The sequence below is a fragment of the Aulonocara stuartgranti genome, assembly GCF_965226115.1.
Source record: "Aulonocara stuartgranti genome assembly, chromosome: 23".
Taxonomy (NCBI): Eukaryota; Metazoa; Chordata; class Actinopteri; order Cichliformes; family Cichlidae; genus Aulonocara; species Aulonocara stuartgranti.
In genome coordinates this window covers 39,516,632-39,542,500 of record NC_138958.1, presented here as the reverse complement: position 1 = coordinate 39,542,500, position 25,869 = coordinate 39,516,632, and the positions used below count along the sequence as shown (strand labels likewise).

At 40.8% G+C, this 25,869-nt stretch overlaps 3 protein-coding genes across 5 annotated transcripts in view; 1 reads left to right on the top strand and 2 right to left on the bottom strand.

The window, feature by feature from the left end:
- jam2a (junctional adhesion molecule 2a) overlaps positions 1-11,304 on the top strand; it is a 22,876-nt gene extending 11,572 nt beyond the window's left edge. The window contains exons 4-10 of one of the 2 annotated variants that reach the window (XM_082524334.1): positions 1,791-1,940; positions 2,051-2,238; positions 2,466-2,568; positions 3,403-3,510; positions 3,654-3,666; positions 10,218-10,251; positions 10,415-11,304. In XM_082524334.1, the coding sequence (XP_082380460.1) occupies positions 1,791-1,940; positions 2,051-2,238; positions 2,466-2,568; positions 3,403-3,510; positions 3,654-3,666; positions 10,218-10,251; positions 10,415-10,453 (635 nt within the window). In that variant the 3' untranslated portion in view covers positions 10,454-11,304. Of the gene's footprint in view, positions 1-1,790; positions 1,941-2,050; positions 2,239-2,465; positions 2,569-3,402; positions 3,511-3,650; positions 3,667-10,217; positions 10,252-10,414 lie in introns of both variants that reach the window. The other variant, XM_082524333.1, reaches the window with a different exon arrangement.
- Positions 11,305-13,434: 2,130 nt separating this feature from the next.
- atp5pf (ATP synthase peripheral stalk subunit F6) lies at positions 13,435-15,490 on the bottom strand. The gene is made up of 4 exons (XM_082525117.1): positions 15,384-15,490; positions 14,611-14,780; positions 14,262-14,386; positions 13,435-13,536 (listed from the first exon to the last, which is right to left on the bottom strand). Exons 1-4 carry the CDS (start codon positions 15,480-15,482, stop codon positions 13,508-13,510), a joined length of 423 nt encoding a protein of 140 aa, XP_082381243.1. The 5' UTR covers positions 15,483-15,490; the 3' UTR covers positions 13,435-13,507.
- Positions 15,491-17,797: 2,307 nt separating this feature from the next.
- The window catches only part of appa (amyloid beta (A4) precursor protein a), a 36,388-nt gene continuing 28,316 nt past the window's right edge, over positions 17,798-25,869 (bottom strand). For both annotated transcript variants that reach the window (XM_082524329.1, XM_082524328.1), the window contains 5 exons: positions 25,401-25,613; positions 25,194-25,247; positions 24,073-24,164; positions 20,980-21,126; positions 17,798-20,515 (listed from right to left, as the gene is read on the bottom strand). In XM_082524329.1, coding sequence (XP_082380455.1) covers positions 20,414-20,515; positions 20,980-21,126; positions 24,073-24,164; positions 25,194-25,247; positions 25,401-25,613 — 608 coding nt within the window. In that variant the 3' untranslated portion in view covers positions 17,798-20,413. The remainder of the gene's footprint in view (positions 20,516-20,979; positions 21,127-24,072; positions 24,165-25,193; positions 25,248-25,400; positions 25,614-25,869) is intronic.

Below are 25,869 nucleotides of genomic sequence, written 5' to 3'. Positions count from 1 at the left end.
AGATGGCTGTAGACACTGTCGTACCTTTCCCCTGACCTCTTCTGTATATACTGACAATGATTTAAACCAAATATCGAATCAAATAGAATTTTTCATAGATTAAACTAAAGAAATGGGAACAAATGAGGCTGCTAGTAACAAAGCGCCCAAGTTGTCTGTTATGTGTAGACACAACACTGGTTCATCTCTCAAGTTAGGTACTTTTTTCACTCTTGAATAAGTCGGCATTAAGTGGGTTAACACACACACACACACACACACACACACACACACACATAAATCCTTCTTCTGAGAATGGTCAGGTACAAGCACTGGATTGAAAATGAGTGAAAAAGCAGCCAAATAAAAACTTTGAAAGACCTTCAGAAAGCCTGAAGATGTACTGTTCAAAACAACTTTAAAGGCTTACAAGAAAGTGTGGCTCCATGGAAGGAAATGTAAAGGAATGAAGGGTTATCCAACACTTGCACAGCGCTACATCATTGGAGAAAATGCATAATAGTTTTCTAAATTCTTAAAAGTTGATTTGTGTAAGTTTCATAGTGAATACAGAAGGATTTCTTGTCTTGGCTAAAAACCTAACCTGATGAAATCCCTGTAACTAAAGCCATTTATTAGTGCAGTGCGAATACCAAGTAAATATAGGACCAGTGTTACAGATACCAATGCTTGAAAGCAGCTTATGTAGGGAAGAGCAGTGTTTGATCGTTTATGAGATGAATCCTCATCAATTTGCAAATTATTTTAATACATTTTAATGTTATTTTTTGCAGTAAATTTAGATAACTACTAAATCATTGTGATTTTTACTTTCCAGCTAATTTCAGCTTTTCGTGTATTTTGAAACTTTTTTTTTTGGGAGACCGGAAATGTAACCGTGTCTGTCTCTATAGCACGTTGGGTCCACTTCTGTTGTTTAAATGTGCTACAAGCTATAAATAAAATAGATGTGACAGTCAAACACAAAAAGGTATGAGGTACATTGTCTTTCATTAAAAAAAATATAACATACTGAACCTAGCAGATAAAAACAAAGCATCAATCTTATCATGCTAGCATGTCTCTAAGACAGGGGTGTTCAACTCCAGGCCTCGAGGGCAGGTTTTAGATCTCACCCTGGGTCAATACACCTGAATCAAATCATTAGTTCATTACCAGGCCTGCGGAGAACTTTAAGACATGTTGAGGAGGTCATTTAGCCATTTAAATCAGCTGTGTTGCGTCAAGGACACATCTAAAACCTGCAGGACACCGGCCCTTGAGGCCTGGAGTCGGACACCCTGCTCTAAGACCATCCAACCAAAATATCGGTAGTATCGGTATCGATATTTAGATCGATCCACCCACCTTTACCAGTGATACACACAAACTCCTGACGATGAAGTAGAGCGTACAACAGGCTGGACACAGGACAGCCACTCGATAGCTGTACCAGATTATTACCCACACACAAACATGCACTCCGTGGCTGTCTGATCAGACTTGGACATTTGCGTTTTCACATACACCTCCATTGGGTAATGTCTACAAAAGTCCAGCTGCATGACAGTATAAGAAATCCTCAGTGTTGGGTTTACAGCGACTCAAAATGTCTCCAAATTATAGCAGTGGTTAAAAAAAAAGAAAACATTTAATAGTAGATTATTTTACTCATGCTGCAATTGTTCAATTGCTACTGGTTATTAAATTTTGGGTGGCAGTATTGCAGACCGTAGATTATAACATGCAGTGGCTGTAGCCCACAGCCATGGAAGACATTTCCACTTCTGACCTTCTATTCTTTCTCTCAGGTCCCTTTGAGGGCCGGGCGACCATTGAAGGAGCGACAGTGACGCTGAAAAAAGTGACCCAGGAGGATGCTGGAGAGTACCGCTGTGAGATCAGTGCTCCTAAAGACTCTGTCAACCTGGGCGAGACCAATGTAACGCTTAAAGTCCTAGGTACCACTGACTGAGATGGGAATCTGCTGTAATAAGAACATTCAGACTATTTTAAAGATGGGAATGTTTTTTTGCTTACATTGGTGTGATTTTTCTGCCCGTTCTTTTAGTGCCGCCTCAAACCCCACTCTGTGAAATCCCCAGCTCAGCAGTGACTGGCTCAGTGGTACAGCTGAGTTGCAGGGACCAGCACAGCATCCCACCTGCCACTTACTCCTGGTACAAGGACAACCAGCCAATGAACCCGCCCCGTCATTCCAACGCAACCTATCTAATCAACTCGCGCACAGGAGTTCTGGTGAGACAAATAAGTGTGTGTGCATGCAGATAAAGAAAACCAGGCAAATGTTGCACACTGTAGTATCGTGTAAGCATAAAGATGCTTCTGCTGAGTTGCTCTTCGGTTTGATACAAGGTAGCATTCCTGATTCTTCCTCAAGGACACGTCAGGACAGAAGACACTTCACTTTAAAGCGTGCTCTTTCTAATAATAGAGGTTTGTTGGTTGGTTTTTCTCTTCCACAGGAGTTTAAATCTGTAGCCAAAGAGGACACTGGCCGATACAGTTGCCTGGCATCCAACGGAGTGGGACTACCCAAGATGTGCGAGGCCAAGCATATGACGATAGGTGTGTGTGTGTGTGCATTTCCACACTAAATCCCGCCTCATCCCCCACACCTTTCAGCACCAGACAAAATCAAGGATGCAGTGGAGAGGAAAAGCCCACTAAGTTCATTCCACCCTGCTTCTAAAGTCTGGACACATTTATAGCCTAGCCTACAGTTTGAAGAGATCCTGTGGCCAGTGTGGGCCAAATTACAAAATATAAAACGACGCTGTTGATGAAAATAAGTGCTGGGCTTGTTAATAAATCATGTAATGTGCTCTACGTTAATGCACACTACCATTTAAGCACTTTAAGTAGACCTGTTATGCTCATTTTCAGCTCCATATTTTTTATTCTTGGACTGTGCAGGAGCAGCTGTGCTTGATTTTAAAAAGTAGTTTATTTTACACTGAGCCTGGTGCAGTCCATCTGTCTGAAACTAGCTCCTCCCACTTGCTTCCCATTGGCTCATTAATGTTTTAACAGCAGGTGGGTGGAGCTTTTGCAATCACAGATGGCCATATTAGGGGTTGCTGCTCTCAGTGACATCACACAGAGCCACGAGAGGAGAAGCCTGTCTAAAACAGAGCATTTACAGCAGTGTGTGACCTGAGCTTGTGGCTCACAGGCATTACTTGTTTAAGATGAGCGTTCATCATTGTAACTGTATATATATGACAAAAAGAAAAGCATATTAAGTGGACTTTATTAAATTATAGGAACGCTGCAGTACAGCTTCCCACTTTAGGAGATTACTTTGCTTTATTTGCTGCTTCCTGATTTATCTTGTGTCTCGCTGCTTCAATAAATTAGCGAGTAAACAGCTCATAATTCAGTCTTCATTCACACTTCCAGAGGACGTCAACATCACAGCGATAGTGGCAACAGTGTTGGGGGTCTTCCTGGCCGTGCTCATCTGTGGATGCGGCGGTTTCCTGTTACAGAGGAACGGCTTCTTCAGCCGTGAGTTTGTGTGGCTGTCTTGGCAGTCCGATAACCACTCCACAGTGCACCAATTAATATAGAAACTGTTTTCAATTCCCGCCAAAAAAAGAATGACATTGACTCTGTTTTCTCTTCCACGGTCCCGGCTCATTCATCAGCAGGACACAGAGGAAGGTAAGAGCTTTGTGATTAAATTAACATTGATGTGAACAAACACAAGCTAATATCTTACACGCTGAAGTCGAGGGGAGGCGGTGGGGAGGGGTGGATTGTTGTTGCACTTAGCCGGCCTGTCTGCATCTGTGTGCTGAGTCAGGACTGTATGGAGTGACAGCTGTGGCTGTGTGTGAGTGTGTGTTTTCATTTGAGATGCAGCAGTGCCTGCTTTTCAACTCACTGGGTCATTTGATTGGCGGCAACAGATGCAAAACCCTGGGAAAAAGTTTTTTTGCTATTATTTTGATTGATTTTTTTTTTTTTTAGAATTGATTTCCACTTCCAAGCAGATGTACTAATGTTGAATTCATGTCAAAATACAGCCAGACAGATGACCACTCCACCCGCCTCCTCCCTCCTCAAAACAGGGCTGTGGGGGAAACAATCAGTGCTACATAATTATGGAATAATTACAGGCTGTTAATCAGCAAGAAGGAAAATATTGGCAGTAGAAGGAATTATAGGCAATTAAACTGATTGGACGGGTAATTTGAAAAGGATTATTTGGATATTGAAGAATGAGAGTGTGGCATAGCTGAAGGCGCTTACACCCATCTTACAGACACTGCCCTCCAAACACAACAGAGTGGGTGTAAAGAGGTTCCAGAAGACACAGAGACATAAATGCATGGCCTCGTATCCCAGGTCTGACTCGCCTGACTTTATGTTATTTGATTACTGGCTTGTTACTGCTTGGAGTTTGATGGGGAGTCAGCGTAGAGCTCTCCTTAAAGCTGATGCGAAAGCTCTTTGTCTGGGTTAAAGTCTGATGCTTATCCTGCTGAGCTAACTGGAGTTGTCAGTGTCAACTTCCTATTTATAGAACAGGCTTCTTCACAAAGAATCAAAGACAATGCGACATGATTTCTGATGCACCGATAGTGGGTACAAATTTACTGAGCGGCGATGCAGATCTAGATTGTGGCATCTAAGAGAAAAATGGTCCCTCGGGCACCTGGTTAGATGGATGAATGTTATTTCATGCTGAGGACTGACAGCGGATGTGTTTTCAGTCGTCGTAGATGAATGTTGGTTGAATGAAGCACAGTTCGGACTGTTCTGGCTTTTTTATTTAGGATACTAAAAAGCGTAGCTGCGGTCACATTTAGTTGCTCACTTAAGATCCTGTTGGAAAATATTAGCCAAAGAAGAAGGAAACCGTTTACTTCTTTTATTTCAAATGAGGCACTAGTGATTTCACAGTGTATGGTGAATACTTGAAATGATCGGTTGTAGTTAGAGCTGGGCGATATAACGATATGTATCGCGATATAACTTTTTCTCGATAGAAAAATTAAACTATTGCGATAGACCTCGCCGCTCTCGTCCTCTTAAAAAAAAAAAAAAAAAAAGAACAGCCAATCCAAATTAAGTAGCGCAGAGCCGAACCAATCACAGCCGCAGCGTCACGTCACGTGACTTGTTACGTACAGCACAAGTGCCAAGCCGCACGTGTGTTTGTTTGGGAAGCAGCCAGCCACCGTACCGCCCGGGTAATGAAGGAAATGAGTGTGCCGACTAGAAAAATCAACCGAGCGTGACCGAAGGTTACCGAAGAGAAAACAGATGATGGTTCCAATGCCGGAGAGATTGTTGAACGGAAGAGCCATAGAAGTTCCGTAGTGTGAAGGTATTTCGGCTATTTCAAGTCTGACAAAAAACAGAGTAGCGTGCACTGTAAATTGTGCCGAAAGCAAGTCTGGAAATACAATAAACTGGTGCATGCTCAATACCCACACGTACCTGGGTATTTTTGAAAACGCAGATTTTTTCTATGTGTTTGCACCTTTCGTCCACACGTAAGCGGCGTTTTTGGTCACTGAAAACGAAGATTTTTAAAAACTCCGGCCAGGGTGGATATTTTTGAAAACTCCGTTTTTGCATTTACGTGTGGACTAGAAAAACGGAGAAAACGCAGCGTCAAAGATGTGCGCATTTTTTGACGTCACACTGTGCGCCACGTTATTGTTTCTGTGAAATTAATTTCTACAATACTGTTACTGTTAATTCTACTCTCTGCGGTGTTTAAATGCTTACATATACACACAGTTACTGTCCCTCCACACATACGACTCGGTTCTGCTTCTATGCCCCAGCTTTGTTTACTTTTTCCCACCGAGGCTTCTAGACTTCTGATTGGCCAACATTTCTGCACGGTTAGGAATCTAGCTCCACCTGCTGCTTTGGCATGTTCATAGCAGCGTTTTCCTTCATTTCTGCCTTTACGTGTGGACGGGATTATTTTTTAAAACGAAAACGGAAAATCTCAGTTTTCAAAAATACCCGTGTACGTGTGGACGTAGCCTCAGTCTCTGACTGGAAGCGCTAATTCGTCATTCGGCTTTTGTCAGACTAAAGTAACTGTTAAAACTGTTTGAAAAGCTAAGCTATACAACAAGGAGAGATTGAGAATTTCCTTTTAGTTCTCAGTTTATTTGATATTGACAAAAGTTAGTCAGTTTTGTCTGTTCTTCTGTAAAACAAACTAAGATTTATTTTTAGAATTAATATTTTGTTTCTAAGTGGAATTGACAATTTAGTCTGTTTCGTTTGTTCTATTTTGAAACTTAAACGCTTTAGCGGCTGCCTTTTGTGTAGTTTGCAATATTTGCCTTTATTTATCTGAAAAAGTCTCATGTTCCTTAAGTACATCTACCCTGTTGAACTTATTATGGGAAATAAATATTTAAATAAAAACAAGCTGCTGATTATTTCACATTTTACTTGTGAGCAACGGCGCATTTAAATCTTACAAATATAGTTATTTGGCTTATATCGTGATATATATCGTTATCGCCTGAAATGGAAAAAAACATATCGTGATATGAAAAAATCTTATATCGCCCAGCTCTAGTTGTAGTAAGGAACTAGATATAGTACAGGTCTTTAAAGGTACAGTCAGCTGTACACATAAATATGCATTCTTTGGTGTTTAGTTTGTGGAGTTAAGGAGGTAAAGCAGGAACTGATTGGAAGGTTGGTGCTTCGATCCTAAATATCCTTGATACTGAACCCCAAGTTGCTCTCAGCTGCAGTCGTCAGTGTTTCAGTGTTTGATAGAAAGCATAGAGCACAGTTAGTGGAAGCCACCATGTTCTCCTCCATCCTAATTACAGTGGCTGAAATGGACATTGCCTGACCACGTGTAGTCCACTAATGATGGAGAAGAGAACTCATGGCATTCACATGCCGCAAGCTTTGCTTATGTTTTTGATTCCTTGTGTTTTTAGTTAGTCTACCATTCTAGCAAGACAAGCTTTTTTCTGCATTTAGCAGTAGTTTGTTATTAAATCAGTTCAATCCAAATTTAAACTTGATTTGAATTTTAATTCATGTGTACAACTTCAGACTTAAATATGAATGATCATACCTATGTTTAATCATCTGAGAAGAGGTCTCCCACACCAAAGAAGTGAAAACGTGAAGGAAAGAGTTAACGTGACTGGCACTTCATGAACAGGCTTATTTATTCCCGATATTGTCACAATTACTTACTCTCAGCTTATTAGATATTAGCTAATGTTAGGAGGGTAAGAAAACAGAAATCAATTGCCTGTAATCTGCAGTCTACTGACACCTAGTGGTGAGATTTTACACACTGTGCCTTTAAAGGGGCCTAAACTGGAGCCTTGGGTAACTCCAGCTATTAAATGCATTGCTCAAACAAAAGGCAGTCACACAGTTTGAGCTTTTTAATACTGCGGTGTTGGATTGCTGCATGTGATTGGCTGCATGCTTGCTGGTTTATGAAATGTCATTCATAAAGTGTGCTCAAATAAGCTTGAACATCTTGGTTTACTTCTCTATGTAATTTAAAAGTGGGCTTGAACATATTAGTTCTGCCTATTTTGATTCTTACTTTTTCATTTGGGTTTCCAACGTCTGTTGGAATTCAGGTCATTGCTCAAATATTAGATGGACTATTAGGACTTCTACTACTAGTAATATTATTCCAAAGATGAGAGTTTAGAGGTCTGGCATTGCTAAAAACTACACACAAATGACCATAAAACACTGGTCAGGGTCATTTCTTTGCTTGTTTTGTTGCAGAATGACAGAATCCACTATGATTCAACATGCCTGACTAAACCTAAGCATATGAGTGAATGTCATTGTTGTCCAACCAGCAGTTCCAGAGACATAATTGGTTGGGCGCCTGTGCATGTTAATTGTGGTATCTTTTGGCTTTCCAGGTATAAATCTGAATGCACAATCCTGTGGGGTAAATTTAACAGAGTGCTAAATGCATGGAATAGAAATCAAATGTGGAGGTTGACAGATTTAGGTTACAAATGTTCCAGCTTTCCAAACCAACAGTTAAGCTGCACATCTTTACGGATGACTTCACACTAATACTCACACTCCAAAGCATGGTGTGCAGTACGAGTCCACGAGGGCATGCTTCTTGTTAAAGCCCATGCCCTGACCCCCCGCAGGTCATTTTGGATCTCCCAGTGTCATGGTGCAGCCCACATCAGCAGCCAAACCCTGCACAGAGCTGAGGACATGTGAGTGTGGCACATTAGGAAATAAAATAAACAGACGTAACTGCTTCGCAGACAGCGAGACTTTGGAGGAACCGCAGAACCTGACCCACCATTAAAACCATATGTTGTTTTGGCTGTTTGTGTTTGGATTAAACAAACGAGATAACGTGTTAATTACTGAGCTTTAGAGGTGCCGGTAAGAAGATTTCTTTTGCTCACAGAGAGCCAAGCTACTTGTTTCCTGTCTTCATTTAAAGCTGAACATCTTTTTGGCTACAACTTTAAATTTACTGGCTAAGTTATGGGTTATTGATATTTTTATTTTTTCCCTGTGAAATAGTTTTAATTTCTTAGAAGAGGATCACTTCCAAAAGACTTATTTTTGGAGGTGATTTCGAGACTATAATTAAAGCCATAGAGGTTGATGTGCCAGACACTCAGCAAGCCAAATGCATTACACAACAGTTCACAGCTCCGCTAACGCGATCACTTAGACTTTTAACACCGCGTGCCGCTGCAACACAATACTGTTGCTGAACAAAAGGACCTTTGCACATCTCTGCAGATGCAAACAGTTCACGATGAATGATTCCAGTGTTCATAAATGGCGTTTTACAGCATCTCTGATCAATTCCACATTATTTACAGTTAAAGAAAATGAGTATGTCAAACGTACTTACAAGTCAAAGTTGACTATGTGAACTTTTTTGTTTTGAATGGTGAAAACACACCTACAGTTGGATGTATGCACTAAAAGTTCCCTCATCTGGAAAAACACAGGTTCTTCGGCTTTTAGTTTCAGATTGAACACATAATTGTTACATTTAAATCACATTAAACTACATTAAAGTCTTCTCTGATTCAAGATGTTCGCAGATTCTGGTCGAAAACTGATTTTCCTGTGAACAAAAATTTGGTTTTCATTTGCCAGTGAGTTTGTGTAATGAACCATTTAGGGGAGGAAATGAGGTCAAACATCATAAACGGAAGCAAGAAGTAAAAATTTCAACAGTTTTGATGAGGTCTCAAATTGGCACCAATTTATCTCCATTCACAACCCAAAGAAACGTAAATATAGATATTTTTAATTTTCAACCTGATTTTTTGAAGCTGCAACTTTCACTGAGCGTTGAACTCGTGGCAGACAAAAGGGCAGCGCTCTGACCATCATTCAGCCTTGATTGCTTAATCCTGTAACACCGAGTGTGTCATATTTGATACACAAGTTTTTAAGATCTCTACATCTCCAAGGTGAGGTAAATTGCCCGATAGAATTTTAAGCATTAAATGTCAATGAAGCCAATATAAGTAAAACTCATACATGCAAGTTGTTTATTGTTTTTAATTGTCAGACATCTGGATAATCACTCTGTTAAAGCTCCACAGGATTAATTTTCATACATATATTATATATTTAAAAAAAAACAAATTGCAACTTTTCAATGTGCAAATCCCTCTTTTGCACTATTTAAAATGACTGTAAATGTGGAAGAAAGAAATTCAGGGAGCTGTTTTTTAACATCGAGCTTGTCATGTTGAAAGGAGATCAATAGCACTCTCATAGCTGTTTATTCAAACAGGAGACGTTAGCTTGGTGTAAAGATCGGAAATGAGAAAAGCATTACCCCGACTCTCTCCGAATCGTATCTGCTTACAGGCACATTTAAAGCTCTGATCATCACCACGGTTTTCATAATCCCGCCCCTGTATACCACAGCAGTCTATAGAAATGGCTGTAACTCCTAAATAATTAACAAATTATTGTTAGAGCAATTAAAGTCTGCACATCTTGATTGATTTAAAAAGGTCTCTCATTCTCCAAATGCACATACACAAGCCCTCCTGCGACAAACTGCAGCACTTTCCTTACACTTTGCTCTCCACTTTGTTCCAGTGCTGCCTAATGACGAGCTCGCTCTGACTGTTCTTCCTACCTGTGTTTGCCACGTGCATTATTAATACAGGCGAGATATAACTCAGGTTAGAGCTGTCAGGTGTTCTTACCATGTTTCTGTCTTCCAGGTCCAATGTCAACTACATCCCTCCACCCCAAGAAGTAAGTGTTTGTTTTCAGGTTTGCTTCTTTCCCTCTCACTTTGCCTAAATGTAGCAGTTCGCACTTACCGGATGTTTGATGTGTGTGTGTGTGTGTGCTTTTTAATTTAAATCATCAGTTTATTTAGCAAACATTAATACTTGTTTTGTGTCCCTCTTCTCAGCCCCAGGATTTTAAACACACACAGTCGTTCATGCTCTGAGAAGCTGGTCTTCTTCTCCAAAAGCAAAACAAAAAGAAAAAAAAGGTGATAAGGTGCCAACACTGGATTCTGATTTTGTTTCGGACTCAGAACGAGCTCTTGATCTTCCAATACGTGCTAATTTCAATCTTTATTCCTCCGCCAATCCTTCCGGATGGTTGATGTCAAGAAAATCTGCAAGGCTTCTTTACTCTGGCTTTGCTGTGTATTCGCCTCTTACATTGATGTCTCCTGCTATTATGGGATTAAGTACAGTTTCATGGTACTCTGCTTCCCCCTGGTGGTCAGATGTTGAATTTGCAATTGATCTTTTTTTTCTCAGTATAAATTTCTAAGGCTAACTGCTTTAATTACTCAATTTTTATTTTTTACCAAAGACTGATGTTTAATTTGATAGATTTCTTGTCTTTAAAAAATTGAATCATGACAGGGAATTCTCCTTAAAGCCATAAGGGAAGCATCTCAGTTGTTTTCAATAAAACTACAGCTTACCTCAGTCAGTATTTCGTCTTCGACACTGGGACCACTCGTGATCTTAGTAAGAACAAGAAGCCACTTAACAATAACGCTGAGGACAACCCCATTCCATCCTGATGTGCCTGCATGGTCTTTTTTATAAATATACATATATACTATATACCTTGTGCCTTTTTAATTTGTCTGTCTGTCATATTTATCTATGGATCACAGTTCTTTTTTTTGTAAAAAAAAATTTGCCTTACTTTTTTCTTTATATGTCTTTATATTTCTGTGCCACTGATTATCAAATGGAGTGTCTGTTTTTAGGCTGTGTGAATGACTTCAGAGTTTTATTTGAATAGTGTATCAGTAATAAAGTTTTTTCTACTCAAGCCCATGTTTGTTATTACCGTGTTTCCAATGGTGGAAAGAATGCAACACGAGAAGTAGCTGCCTATACACTAGAGGTGGCATGTTTTTCAAAACCACAAATTACGTCAAGTTATATCACATGTTGGGGGGGTTGGCAACAAAATGAGATTTTCAAGCATAACACTGTCACTAAAACCTGCCTGTAAGGCAGTCTGCTATCAGTCTGAGATTGAATGGGGTGAAGTTTGCAATTACATACAATCTGTTTCTGATGGTACAGCAACTTCCTGTGATAAATCACTGGAAATTACACATCTGGTGCCGTCTACATGGACAGAAATTCACCTTTAACTTTCACATTTGTGCTCAGTACACTTTCCGATCTCCACACTTTGCAATCACAAGTGGGCATGAGTAAACAACAAAAGCCACTGAGTTTTTCTTCTTTTGTAGATGTAAGGAGGTTGCTGTCCTGGCTTTATTCCTGTGACTGAGCTGCTAGCTAGCTCAGGTAGCTTTGTCGAGCTAAGTGCATCCAGTGTTGGATGGTTTAGCAGTTTGCTCAGCTAATGTTATAACTTTACGGTGGTGCTGATTGACTTAATAAAAGACCAATATTTGGTGTTCCTTTACCGATACGATATCATCAGGCAAAATATTGTGATACTACGCTGTATTGATTTTCTGCGCTGCCTATAAAATCCTGTAAACAACCATTAACTTGCACTTCCAAAGCCAGTTACTGATGCAAACCCCATGTTTGTACACTGTAGTAACCAGCTACCTACTAAAGCATCATCTCAAAGTCCTTAAGCATTTGCTGCCACTTTTTATATCCATGTTTGATCAGAACCAAACGTCACTCGCTTTTTCACCATTTTTACATTAGCTTGTGTTTTTATCATCCCTGCCTGCCTTTACCAGCCGCAACACTCAGGTGTTACATTAATATAGATATGGATGTGTTTGAGTAGTTTTCAGAGTAACAGCACTTCTCCCACCGCTGCAGTCAGCACAAGCATCAACCTGACAAGAGGAATTATTCATTTCCCCCAGGGATCAATAAAGTATTCTGATTCTGATTCTGATGACTTCTACTTAAAGTGACAAGAACGTGTAAATCTAATTAAGTGGACTGCAGATTTATCAATGTGGAAAACTGGTAGTTGCATTATTGCTTTATTCGTCAAACTAACTGCATCATCTCTTATAATGCTCACAGTCTCTGCTGTATTCCCATAGATGGCTACAGTGAAGTGCAGCGGCCTCGGTCGGCAAGACTTTACATTAATCTTTCAAGTGATAATCTCCCAGCAGACCTGTTCCCTCCCAGACAGGTTAACTAAATATTTCCAGAGTTGCTTTTCTCCCCCTCTAACAGAATAAACAGCAACATTTTTAACCCACAGCCATGACTACATGCACTTCTATTTCTTTTCAGTGTGTTTAATGAAGTCGTGCACTGCTTGAAATCACAGCGGTAGATGTTGGTACATTTTCTGAGCGCAGCTTTAAAGGCTGGCTGCACAGTCTAAAAAATTTAGGCACCAGGTCAGACAGAAACTTGCCCTTTCTGATGCTATTTTGGGGTTTCAAAACATTCATCACGGAAAGGCTTAAATGCATCGCTGACCTTGTCATAACGGGGAACGCTCAAGAACGGTGCAGATTGACAGCCAGTTTGCATCTAGGTCAGCCAACATTTGGCTTGCTGCTTTTTGGATATCTACATATAAATTAAAAAATTAAATTAACTGTGCCTCACCATATGTTCTGGGAGTGTCACTGCAGCTGGATGTCTTTCAGTATTTCTAATCAAACCTCCTTCGAGTTCTGAGCTTGTTTGCATTTGTCCAATCCGACAAACGGTTATTTGAGGGAAACTGCTATTAAACATTTTTCAGCTCCAAAGGAAAAAGTAAATAATGTTGACATCTTTAGTCTTTTAATAGTAGCCCGGGGACAGATTTATAGACATGCAGAAAATGTGCAGGCCTAGTTATACAAGTTCCTAAGCAGCCCTCATTTCCTGGCACAAATTCATGGTTTGAGGGTGAGTGTCTGGAAATTAGTCATTCAGATTTTTAGGTCCAGATTTTACTACACAGCCTCAATCACAACATATTTATAGAGTCACAAAGATCTCGTAGTTCAGTCCACTATCTTTTTTATTAAATACAACATATTTTGTGACAGGTAGGAGATACACAACATGCACATCATTCACTTGGCGCCCTCGTCAAACTTCGGCTCTGCAAAAAAATAGACAAGATGGGAAAAAAATATGTGAATCACTTCCTCCTGCACTGCAATATTAGTGATTATTCTGACATCTAAAACAAAAATAAAAATAAAGGTATAGAAATATACAAAAAGTGGCTACTATTAGCTTCATCAAAAACACATTGAAGTTAAAAAATAAAATCTTTCTGACCCAATTTCAAGCAAGTCATCTGGCTGTGTTTGATGACAACATCTACGCTATTTATAGACCCAAGACTCAAATCACAGACTGCCTCCTCTGTAGCAAAGGCATAAATATTTATGAAGGGAACAACTGTGGCATAATAAGCACATGCCATTGTCACTGTAGTCCTGCGGCTTCTCGATAATCAGTAACAAAAGGCACAGTTTTAACCATAAAATAACACATTTTAGGCATTTGCTTAAATAACACAAAACAAGAACGACCGCATTATGTCAGTAACCCAAAGATTCATTTAAACTGGAAAGAAACAAATCAAAACATTTTTACAGGTTTAGTGCCTCCAGTGCTGTAGTGGTAAGCGAAAGGTCGCTGGTTCAACTCCAGAGACACAAATCCCCTTTGAAATGAAGTGCTGTGGGACCTACCCACTGTGGCGACCCCTTGTGGCAAGGAAACCTTTAGTGATAAATATTTTTACCTAAACTGTAACTACAGTATTAAAGACTATTCAGCAAACTGCACTCGCTGAGCCCATGAGCCCAAACAGACCTGTGAATTTGAATTCAGGGAACTTGTTGAGGTCTCCTCCTCCATATAGTCTCTGCAGTTTGATTACTTCTTCACCCAGATTCTTCTGATAAGCTGGACCTGCATCCACAATGCCACCAGCAGTCCTGGGAGAGCAAAGGCATCAAAAAAAATGTTCAACATTCTGAGCATGATTGCAGCAAGAGGAGGAGATGCTGTTTGAACAGATGTTAGTGAAGTGCATGCCAGAGCGCATCCAAAGGACATTTAAAGTTAATGTTTTGCCAACGGCTGACCTCTGAGCTGGAAGTCTGTTTGGTAAACTTTATTCAAACTTGTCTGTCAGTGGCTGGAGGTATCACCAACTCACTTGGCCTTGCTGTTGTAGTCACGGATCTTGTCCAGGAACAGTTTCTGGACGGGGTCGAGCTCCTTGGCCCGCTGGAAGAGGACAGCAGAGATGCCGATGTTCCTGCGCAGGGTCAGGCTCACGGCAGAGCGCAGCACGGAGGACAGCTGGAATAACCGGTGCAGAGCCATCTGAAGGAGCCAAAGCGTCGAGTTTGGGTGACATTTAAACTGATTTTGGACGAAATGTGCTGGTACAAAGTACTCTGAGGGCTTGAAATTACACCCCTCAATAAGTGATAAACGCATTTTTTTTTCTGCGTGTTAAAGTCTTTAATTCCGCTTTCACATGGACATGTTTGCTATCTTTTACTAATTCCCTATCAATCAGTACCACTAGCTGCCTTTAGCATTAGCTAGTTCACGTCAAAGGCAGAGCATAGCTAACTAGCACACTCAGTTTGCTACTAACCCAAACACCCAGTCTATAGAAACAGAGTTACTATAACTACAAGATGTTAGATCGGCTTTACTGAGTTGCTGCTTGCTGGTCAACACTTGACGTTTCCTTCATTCAAATGACAAAACAGCGGCTTATGCTAACATGCTAAGCTAGCTTTAGCTGACACTAGGGAGCGTTCGGACATTTTTATACGGTTTGATGTACCGCGGTGTGTTACACCACCGCTCTCACCAAACGCACCACCGTGCACGTATCTGTGTACGCAGAGCGTCGTGACAGAAGAGGTGAAGTTAAATGTTTGATAGCTTTTCTTTTTAAGACACCGTACTCACCTTGGATTTGACACCCAGAGCAACAGAGCCAAATGTGAAGGACCGCGGTGAATTGTGGGAGTTCGTTGTTGACAGGAGGCGTTCGCGAACGTCACGCATTAACTCTATATGCGCAGGACTGCGCACGCTCAGTTTGATCTCAAATTACAGTCGAAAGAGGTCAACGAAGTTTGACTTAAAATGACTAACAGAAGCATTTTTTCTTGCTAAATTAAAGTGACATGGTTGTAAATGACTCTTTCTATTGAAAATCTCTACTATGGCCTTCTAATTGGCCGTGGAAAGATGTTCATTTTATCACATTAATGCATTTCTCTTGTTAGTTTACTTCTTGCCGAATTCCACCTTCACTGTAACTTAGCTATTGTGTTTATGGAGGAGTCTTGAGCCACCCCTATCTGTCTTCAAATCTTGCTGTAAAAACTGGAAATAGTTATAATCAGTTTTATTCTTCATCACAGTCTGAGCTCTCTCTGGCATCTTTCTTCTCATGTCTTTAAGTAGGCTTCAGGGATAGTTCTCCAGGCTTCATGGAGGACATTCAAAGCTTTTTTTTGGATATTCCTGCACTTTGTTCTGTTCGTGGTCAAGATGATCCCACACTGCTTCAATAATGTTGAGCTCTGACCATGACTGATAGTGTTCATTGTGCGTCTTGTCTTTTTAGGTCTGTTTTTATTGCATTGGCATTGTGTTTGGGATCACTGTCATGCATGTCATGTAAAATGAAGCCGCTGTCAGTCATACACTTTTCACATGGTAACATAATGGATGAAAATCTGTTCTGTCAGTATTGACAAGCTCTCCAATGCACTAGTTGAATTCAGCACCAAACCATGACAAAGCCTCCATGGTGGTTGGACACACTGACCTCCACTGTACACACGGACAACAATTTGAACAAAAAATACACATTTTGGATTAGTCACCCCATCAGACTTGTTGCCACTGTCCAGTTCTTTACTAATTTAGCATACCTAAGCATTTTCTTAAGAATAGCTTCCTGGCAGCCACCGTCCCAGTGAAAAAAATTCTAATAAAGCTTCAGTGAACATTAGGTGGACCAAATGAAGGGCCAAATGCATCTCTCAGATATTTATTCCAATTTTGGATATGGCTCACCTGCTGTAGATAATTTATTGAGGCCTACTGCTTCTTCTTTTGTCTTCCACTTGTCCAGTTTCCTCAGATTTTTTTAAGGATACATTGCACACCATGCTGACATAGCAAACATTTCTGGTTAATTGCTCTTTGGGAATCACATTGTTGGTCAAAAAATATAATTTTATGCCTGTTAGGCTGTTATCATGGATTTAACCAAAGAAATGGGAACCGGTGATTTGCTTTTGTCTCAAGATCCAATTTAAAATAGTATTTTTGCAAAGTTGTCTTTTATGTGTCAACACAAAATTGGTTCATACCTTGAGTTAAATGCCTTCTTTATGCTTGAATGTTTCATAGAAGGTCATCAAAACAACAAAACAAAAGAAAGGTTGGCTCATTGTTTTGCTTCCAAAGAAACGAGGGGTGGCTCAAGACTTTGTAGTCTAGTTGGCAAAAGTATTAAGGTAAAAAGGGTGGGGGTAAACAGTCAAAATTGTTAGCCATCTTGACGTGTTTAAGCTAACTGAAATTATGAACTAGAAGCGGAAAATGATAGTGTGGTTTTAATTTAAATGCTTTGCTCAAAGTACGCAGTAACATTTGAAATAGCTCAACAAAAGCATGAAAGTGAAAAGTGAGTGAAGAGTTGAATTGAATGTGTTCACTAAACAAAGCGGAAAAAAATGGTGAAAGTGGTCAGTAAACAGTGAATTACTTTTAAATGGAGGAGTTAAAATTAGAACGTCTGCCTCCTTGGAAGCAAAATATAAAGAAATGATGGATGACTCAAGACTTTGGCCCAGTACGGTCTATCACTCACTGTGACATCTTGGCTTGTCCCATGGCCAACTTGGCAATTTTATTTTAAAAACTTGTTTTCCCTGACTTTTTAGTGTTTAGTTTTGACTCCGCTCATTTACAGAGTTACATTTGCCAGAAAGTCACAAAGTAGCCAAAATAAAACTCATAGATATGCAGTTTAATTGTTGCCTTCTCACAGTGAGGATCAGGTCCTGTTCAAACACTGCCTGTGTTCCAGTTAACCTTTAACAAGATGACCTGGGTTCAGCTGCGTCTGGAAGTTAAGACCCACGCCGGAGCAACACTCTGAATCCCTGTCAGCTCCACTCTGCTGTTTTCTGTCTGAGAATAACCTTTGGCCTCCTTACCCAAGATAAGAAAAAATGTCCTTGTAGTGGGGCCACTCTTTCGATATTTAAAAACAGACAAATGTGAATTATTAGAATTAAACTGGATGCTTATGCCTGTTTTTGAGCATTAATAGTAGAAACATCACAGAGACACAGCACTTATATGTACATTCAAAACTTTATTATGGAATACAGTGTAGAAAGCATTTTCCCAGTCAATGCAAATGGCCTGCACAATATTACACAGTGGAAAACAAAACCAATAAGATAACCCACAGGGAAAAAAAAAAAAAAAAAAAAGTAAAAGAAAGATAATCCTGCTTCCTCTTCTACTCTACTGCCCTCTGTTGGGCTTCTAATGAGCACCCTCCGAAAAGCACACACACTCATCCCTCTGCAGCCCCCATATCTACATGTTCTACTCGCCATTTCCTCACGGATCTCAGCGAGAGGCCACAGTGCGTCTCCTTCCACACAGTGCTAACACGGTGACCACCCGTCAAGCATGAGCTGACCTGATAATGCTGAACAGGGGCTTCTTGCCTACCTCTGACCAACATTAGATCGCTGCTTTGCCCCCCCACCCCAAGCCCCCGGATTTGCCGTCAGCTCTTGATGGTAAATCCCATCATCATCATCATCATCATCATCAACGCTGCCTTTCAGGAGTCAAGTGTGAGATGATGGCAGAGAGGTGAGCAGCATGCCTGAAGGAAAGGGAAGTCGAAAGAGGAGGGAGGTGCCGAGGTGGGGGGGTGAAAATCCATTATATATACACACACACACACACAGACTGCCTGCCTGGCTATCCAACCGGAACTGCAAGTCATTTCCTCTCTACCTCCACCACCTCCTCTTCTCAGAACTCCACCTGTTCTATCCGCAGAAGAAAAAACAAAACCAAACAAAAGAGACTGCGTCGGCTTACAACTGGATGAACCACCAGACTAAAAATGAAAACACGTACACGCCGAGATGATCTTAACCTCCATAACAGACTCCTCACGTGTTTCCCCGCCTTCACCCCCACCCCCCGCCTTCCCCAAACAACATACACTCTAACTGACATACGATGCCCTTATTAAAAAAAACCTAGCATGAAATGATCAAGAAACCAAGAGGAGTGATTTCCGAAGCATTTAGCATAATATACTTCAGTGAACGAGAATAATATACAGAGATGAAGCCGGCTCCCTCTCCTGCAGCTTCTGGAAAGTAGCAGGATTAAAAAAAAAATATATATATATATATATATGTATGAGGATCACACTTAAACGGCAAAAGAAGGAGGAGGAAAAAAAACAAACAAAAAACAAAAACATATCTTTTAAATGTGTTTTTTTTCTTTACATGATATCAAAGCAGAGCCCGTTCATCTAGATTTATATATATTTTTCATCATTGTTTTTAAAGTCACGTGATCACGAGAACATACTAAATGTACAATCTTGCTAGAATGACAATCTATAAGTGAGAAATGATCTCGAGAAAGAGCAGCTGTAAGATCTCCATGTGGTGGTGTTTTGTTTTTTCCCCCCTTTTTATTTTCTTGAAACTTCCAAATCCTGTTGTCATTGTTGTCATGCACTACATAGGAACAGCTAAGACTTCAGCATTACTTCTGTAACATTACACGTAATTTAAAAAAAGGACTTTACATCTTTTTTTTTTCCTCCGTTTTCGGTCTTTTTTGAAAAACAAAACTGGAAAACGATAAAGAGAGAAAAAAAACAACTTTAAAATAAAAACAGCTCATTCAGAATACATGATTACTACCGTCGTCATAATCATCAACATATTCACCATCATCATCAGAATCAGCATCTTCAGATATCCTTAAGAGCCTTGTGTGACTTAACACAGCCCAGCTGTTGTATGAATGCACAAAACAAAAAAAACAAAAAAATTAAGGGAGAGGATGAAGGGAGGGAGGAAGGGAAGGATCCAAGGAGTAGGGAGGGAGAGGAGGCTCATTTATACTCCAGTGTAGACTGTAGAGAGTGTGCAGTAGTGGTGCAGTAGGCGAGGAAAACACTGGGCCTCGTAAAAATCATGGTGCTGCTATATTTCCAAAATCATATAATCATTACGAATACGCAAAAACAAAAACGATTCAGAGGAAACTGCTCGATTCTGATGATTCTGCATGCAACAATTTTTAAAATTATTTTAATAACAAAGGCCGTGGCCAGCATGCGTCTAAACGCCCTACTGATCAGCGGTCGGATCTGCTTACAAAGTCCACACCTAAAAGCGACCCGAGCCTAAAAATAAACATAATAAACCCAACTACACACTGGCCCTGAATCAGTGTTGAGAGAGAGCGAACGTGTGCTCGTCTTCCCCAAGAGAACGGGTTTGTTTCCATGCACCGGGCAGGGGCTTTGCTTGTTTTAAGGTTTTTCTTTCCCCTCCATACATCAGCAGGCCCTGACGGAGCAACGTATAAAAACTCCTTCCTTTAATTAAAAAGGCGTCTTGCTCCAGTAAAGTGAACAAACTTGGTGCAGAGTGGCTTGGCCGCAGTGTAAGAAAAAAAGAGAGAGAGAAGAGAAAGAAAGAAAAAAAAAAAGACCCATGCTACAGTCGCTCCTTGTGCTCGTAACTGACTATTTCAGTCACTTAAAGATCCGTCTTTTGGTTGAAGGGAGGGCTGGGGAAGGGAAGAGGAGGGAAGGTAAGGGGAGGTGACGATGTGTGGGATGAGAATGGTTTGTGTGCATTTGTTGTTGTTTTTTTGTGTGTGTTTACGTATGTGTACATGTGATATCCTCCTCAGTTCTGCATCTGCTCGAAGAACTTGTAGGTTGGGTTCTCGTAACCATTCTGCTGCATCTTTGACAGGTGGCGCTCCTCGGGGGTGACGGCAGCATCCACCTGGAGGAGAGCCAAGGGGTGGGGGAGACAGAAGGGGAGGGAGGTTACAAGCAAAATAGGTCCTGTGGCGTAATGTAAACACAATTTACATTTTAAGACCTTTTTACTGCTTCTGGGAAAACATTAAGAGTAACCAGGCTGCGCTGGCTATCGTATTTTTTTTAATTAAACATCTAATGAAAGTTCTGAAATGATAAACACAGATAATTAAAAAAAGAAAAGCAGGAAATTAATCGGTAACAGGCTTTAATCCAATTATATTTACCAAGCAGATATAATTAAAACTAATTTTTTTGCACAGCTTAGCATTCGTGCAGCACATTTTAAAGCCTTTATCAGCGACACAAAAATCTGGATACTTTGTTTCTACGTGGTGCTGCACAAATGGCTTAAAAGCACCAGTGCATGCACAGCATCCTCCTCACACGCCACACCGACGAACGCGCGGGTCAGCTGTTTCTCACCTCGATGACTCCGTGGTGGATGGAGGTGTACTGTTTCTTTCTCAGCATCACCAGGGTGATGACGATCACGGTTGCTATGACGACGCCTCCGACCATCAGGCCGATGATGGCGCCCTTGTTGGAGCCCACATCCTCTGCGAAGAAGACCTGTGGGTGCCGAGCGGTCAGGTGATCAGTCAGTGGCACAACACACAACAGATTGTGTGAATTTAAGCGATATTCTCGAGGTCAGCACTCGCTTCGTTTCCTCACATCTTTTGCTGTGCTTGCTGGGTTTAATTACATCTCCTACCTCTTCTTGTCATTTTTGTCATTACGGAGTCAAATTTAGCTTGAGAATAGCTGCTCGGGAACAAAGACAATACACACACGCACACACAAAAAAAAAAAGTGAAGACGACTTGATGTGGGCAGCTTTTTTTGGATGGAAATATTTTCTTACTGCGGATGTCGAGTGATTTACAGAAAGAATAGCACAGCATAAAAAAAAAAAAAGCATCAATGCAATGACGCAGCACCAACAGAACACTTAAAAACACACACACACACACACACACACACACACACACGAAAACTAACTTCTGTCAGAGTGTGACAAAGTGGCTAGGACAGAATTAATTTGCCATTTGTCACTTGCATATATTGTTATTTTGTGTTCTGTTATTTTTACAGTCAGCCATAATGCTTTAATTTAGACATTGCTGGTGTAACTTCTCTTAACACACACTATCCTGGGTTTTGTTTGTGGTAGCAGTAGTTACATCCTTTACATCCATGCATGTGTTTTAAAGCAAACACTACTAACCATCAGATCATCTGAATTTTCTTCTGTTTACAGGCACATGTCTGTTAAATTATGTTTCTTTGGTTATACTTACCATGGTGTCCATGTTGTGCATTCAGGTCCTATATGTGAGACAGGTGTATGGGAAGGGCCGCCCACTACTTCCTGTTTATATAGGGTCATGAGGTCAATGATTGCATCACTGGGTGTAACCAAATGGAGGGTTTTTCATTTTGTATAGTACTGTTTGTTTTCTTTAAAGTAGCCTTTTGAGTTATATTGTATGCAGTGTTTTACTTTAAAAACCATTTAGTTGAGTAAATGAGTTTGTCAGTTTCATGCATGACTTTATTCCTGTTCTTTGTTTAGAATTGTATTATTTGGTTTGACCTATTTTGTTTCAATGGTAGGGACTAACGAGGTCAGGTGTGGGCAAAGTCTTGCCAGTGGGATTTTTGTATGCCTGATTGATTGTTTTATGGTAAAAGGGAGATGCTAGCAATAAAGTATGCTTAAAAAGAACTTCAATTGTCTGCTAATGCTATTTACTTATCACCTTCCTTGCTGCTTAAGTTATGCTACATCACACAGAATTTGCAGATTTATGGATACATGCAATTCTTTGAATGGTCACTTGAGGCTGATTCCAAGAGTGAGTATATCACTGTAAACTACTGTGTTAAAATGATTGGTAGCGACAGAGCCAATCTATTATAGGACCAATGCTGATGCCTGGTGATTAAAAAATCTGATATACTGGTCGATATTTCTTTGCTTTAAGCCACAAAAAACATGATGTGTTGTGTGTAGTTATTTATGGTTTCTTACTGAGATAGCACGTCAGTCCATTTTAAATGTAATCTTATTCTACTGTCACAGCTGGTCATGGATTACTCATATGTAGTCTCCTTAGATTAGCTGGTTGTTGTCATTTTTGGCATTTCAAACGCATCATCACAGCGATCAAGAAATTTACAGAGTGCCCTACAGGGACAACTGGATTTTCCGTAACGCCAAGTCACCCATTATTAGAGGTGTGTCCACTTTGACAAGTAGCTGTAGCATAACTGCTTGCGAGTCACTGAACTGAACCTTCTGACCACATTTGTGGTGTTGGTGCCTTTTGGATTTATCACATAAATAATTTCTGTACAGTCACCTGAACTAACAGTCCCCTCATAGTTCTCCAGCACAAACTGCCATATATCTGTGCCTGTGTGATGGACCTGTGCAGTTTAAGGATGCAGATTTCTAACCAAACCTCTTATTAAAAACAGCGGGTAATTTTGCACCCTGGTCGCTTCAAAACAGGAATTCCCATCGTGTTACTTGTGCCGTCTTTTATAAGTCGTCTTTGGTTTAAGGTCATTAACTTCCAATTTGAGATTTTTAACACTCACATTACTTTGGTTGTTTATAAGCAAAGCAAGTAAATGGATAGAAAAGTAATAATGGGTTGAAAGCAGAGCACAGCACTGATGCACAATGACTCAGCTCCAACACAAAACTATTAAAAAAAATAAATAACCAAACAAAATGAGAGCTTCAGCACATCTGTCACAGAATAACGGGTGCTCGGTGGGACTCATTTTTCACATTTTACAATGATAAATAGAACCTTCACTGAATGGGAAAGAAAAAAAGAAAATAAAAACACCTCCTGATATCTTCAGCAGGGATAACGGGACAGAAACCTCCTCAACCGGCACAAAATTTTGCTACTGTGAATATCAAATTAAGGAGACGAGTTAAAGAGGCAGCCTGACACACTGACTGCTCACTGTGAATGCCAAAAATGTGATATGTAATAAAATGTAGGGATTAAGGGATTTGAAGCCTTTAGGTGAGAGGAATAAGGTACGTGGATTTGGATTTGACTGAGGATGGATTGAGGGGGGTTTTTTTTGTTCTGGGATTACAACACTGGATGAGATTAATGAGTGCGTGCAGAACTTAGCGATATTAACAGCATCAAACTTCCCCGATCAGAGGGCACAGGATTCATTTATTTATTTTTCAGAGAGGAGCACATCGAGTGTGACGCACGCATTATCACGGATGTCTCCATGGGCACCTGTCTCCATGGTGACAACCTTGGGAAGTTTACCAGGAGGACAAAGTGGAGCATATGTGTATGTGCGTGGAGGAGAAGGGGGCAGAGTGCAAAACCCGCATGTGTGAGTAATATGCATTTTTATGTGTGTGCGCATGCCTGCGTCTATTTCTGTGGGCTTATTAAGCAGCCTGAATATTCAGATCAGCGAATCCCAAACAAGTCTGCATATCTGCACGGCTCCGCCTTTGCTCACCAGTTTCTGGTGGCGAACTTCGTACTCTGTGCTCTGTCTGTCCTCAGTCTCCATCCGCATCTCAGGAATAGCTTCCATCTTCATTCCAGTCACTGGCGAGGGAAGAAAAAGTACAATCTATTATAGATGGTGACATTAAGCCACTCTCTCGTTCTCCTGCTGAAATAAAAAGCTCTGACTGAAGCACACTGGATAGCGGAGAGCCGACTGCACCAGCAGTACGAACAGAAAAGAGCACGGCATACGCAGGATGCATAGACCGCGTGCAGCTGCACCACCAATCTCTTAACAGCCACACCTGCGCCTCAATGGAGGTCAAGTGGAGCCGGCTGTGTGCAAATATTGACTCTGAGGAGAACATGCTGTGGTGCCTTTACTTCTACAGTGTACTTCAAAACAATCTCAGAATCTTGTATAACCTGAGCAAATATTTTCTGCTAGCCTCAAAACCACTTCAGCTCAGCACTCGCATGCACCAAATCACATGACCTAAAGCACTTTATGATTTATACCCGAGCTGGAAATGGCTTACAGGCCCGAGGGAATCATTATGTACTGAATAACATTAATATCAAACTACAGATGCTCACATCCCTTTCTAACACACACTGTAAATTAGTCACACCTAAAAATATTCACTAATGTTATCAAACGTTACCATTTTAGTTACAACACATCATTTAGAGCCGGGGCGTCAGCAGCTGTCTGCTGTGCAGCTAAATTCCTTCACACTGACAGAAAGAGGAATTTTGCTGGTCCGGCTCACTGAAGATCAAAGTGGGCTGCATGTGGTTCACGATGTAAAATGAGTTTGGCATCGCTGATTCAGAAAGTTAAAAAAGCATCAAAGTAGTTGAAATGATGAGCTACAAAGAGCCTGCATGAGTTATTATAAATTGGTAACATTACTAGTCCTCCATGGTCTTTAAAGACCATACTGCACATTTGTAATTGAATCAGCTGTTTACACCTTATGCTACCTTTACACTAGAGGGGACAGAGGATAGCTGGATTTTTCCTAACACACTGTTGACACGTTGCTGTCGGCTTCCACCTAAAATGACTCTTGATCTGTCATCTGAACACATCACTACTGGTCATTGTTAAACAAAAGCACCAACCTGGTCGTGTTGGAATGCCTCCGTCGAGATTGGGGCGGGAGTCTACTGGCTCAACTAAAAGGGGAAGGCACAGAGAGATTTCACTTTTCAGTCGTTGTCCAACCTAAAAAAAAGGAGCTAGAATATCATTGTGATGCATTTTGGAGGCTAATTTGTTAGCTACTAGAGCTACCACTCGTTATGACAATGCGGTGCTTCAGAAAGTACCCTGGTTGTCGGTATTGGGCTGGTTGAAGCTCTCAGGGTGAATGAAGCCGACTCCAGCCAGTCCCAGAGTGTCTTCCTGCGGCAACAGGTCGGTCTGGCCATCTCCCAGCTCCTGGTCGGGCATCAGGGCGTCATTTCCATAGCTCACCCTTACGTCTGTCTGCAGGTTAGCCAGCTGCTGAGCCATCTCTGCCTGCTCCCTCTGCAGGAGCTCTGTGTGAACACAACCAGGAGGGAGGCAGGAAGACAGGAAGGAAGGAAGGAAGGAAGGATAGAGGTCAGGAGTCAAGAGGGGAGAGAAACAGGAGGTGGAAACAAGAAAGGAAGCAGCATCATTTATTCACTTGTCATGTGACTCTATTGTTGTTTCAACACAATATGGTGAGAATATTTCCGATGCCAGTTAGAATTAAAGAGGAGACTAATTTGTTTGCTAAATGATTCTTTAAATATGAAATCTCACACTGTC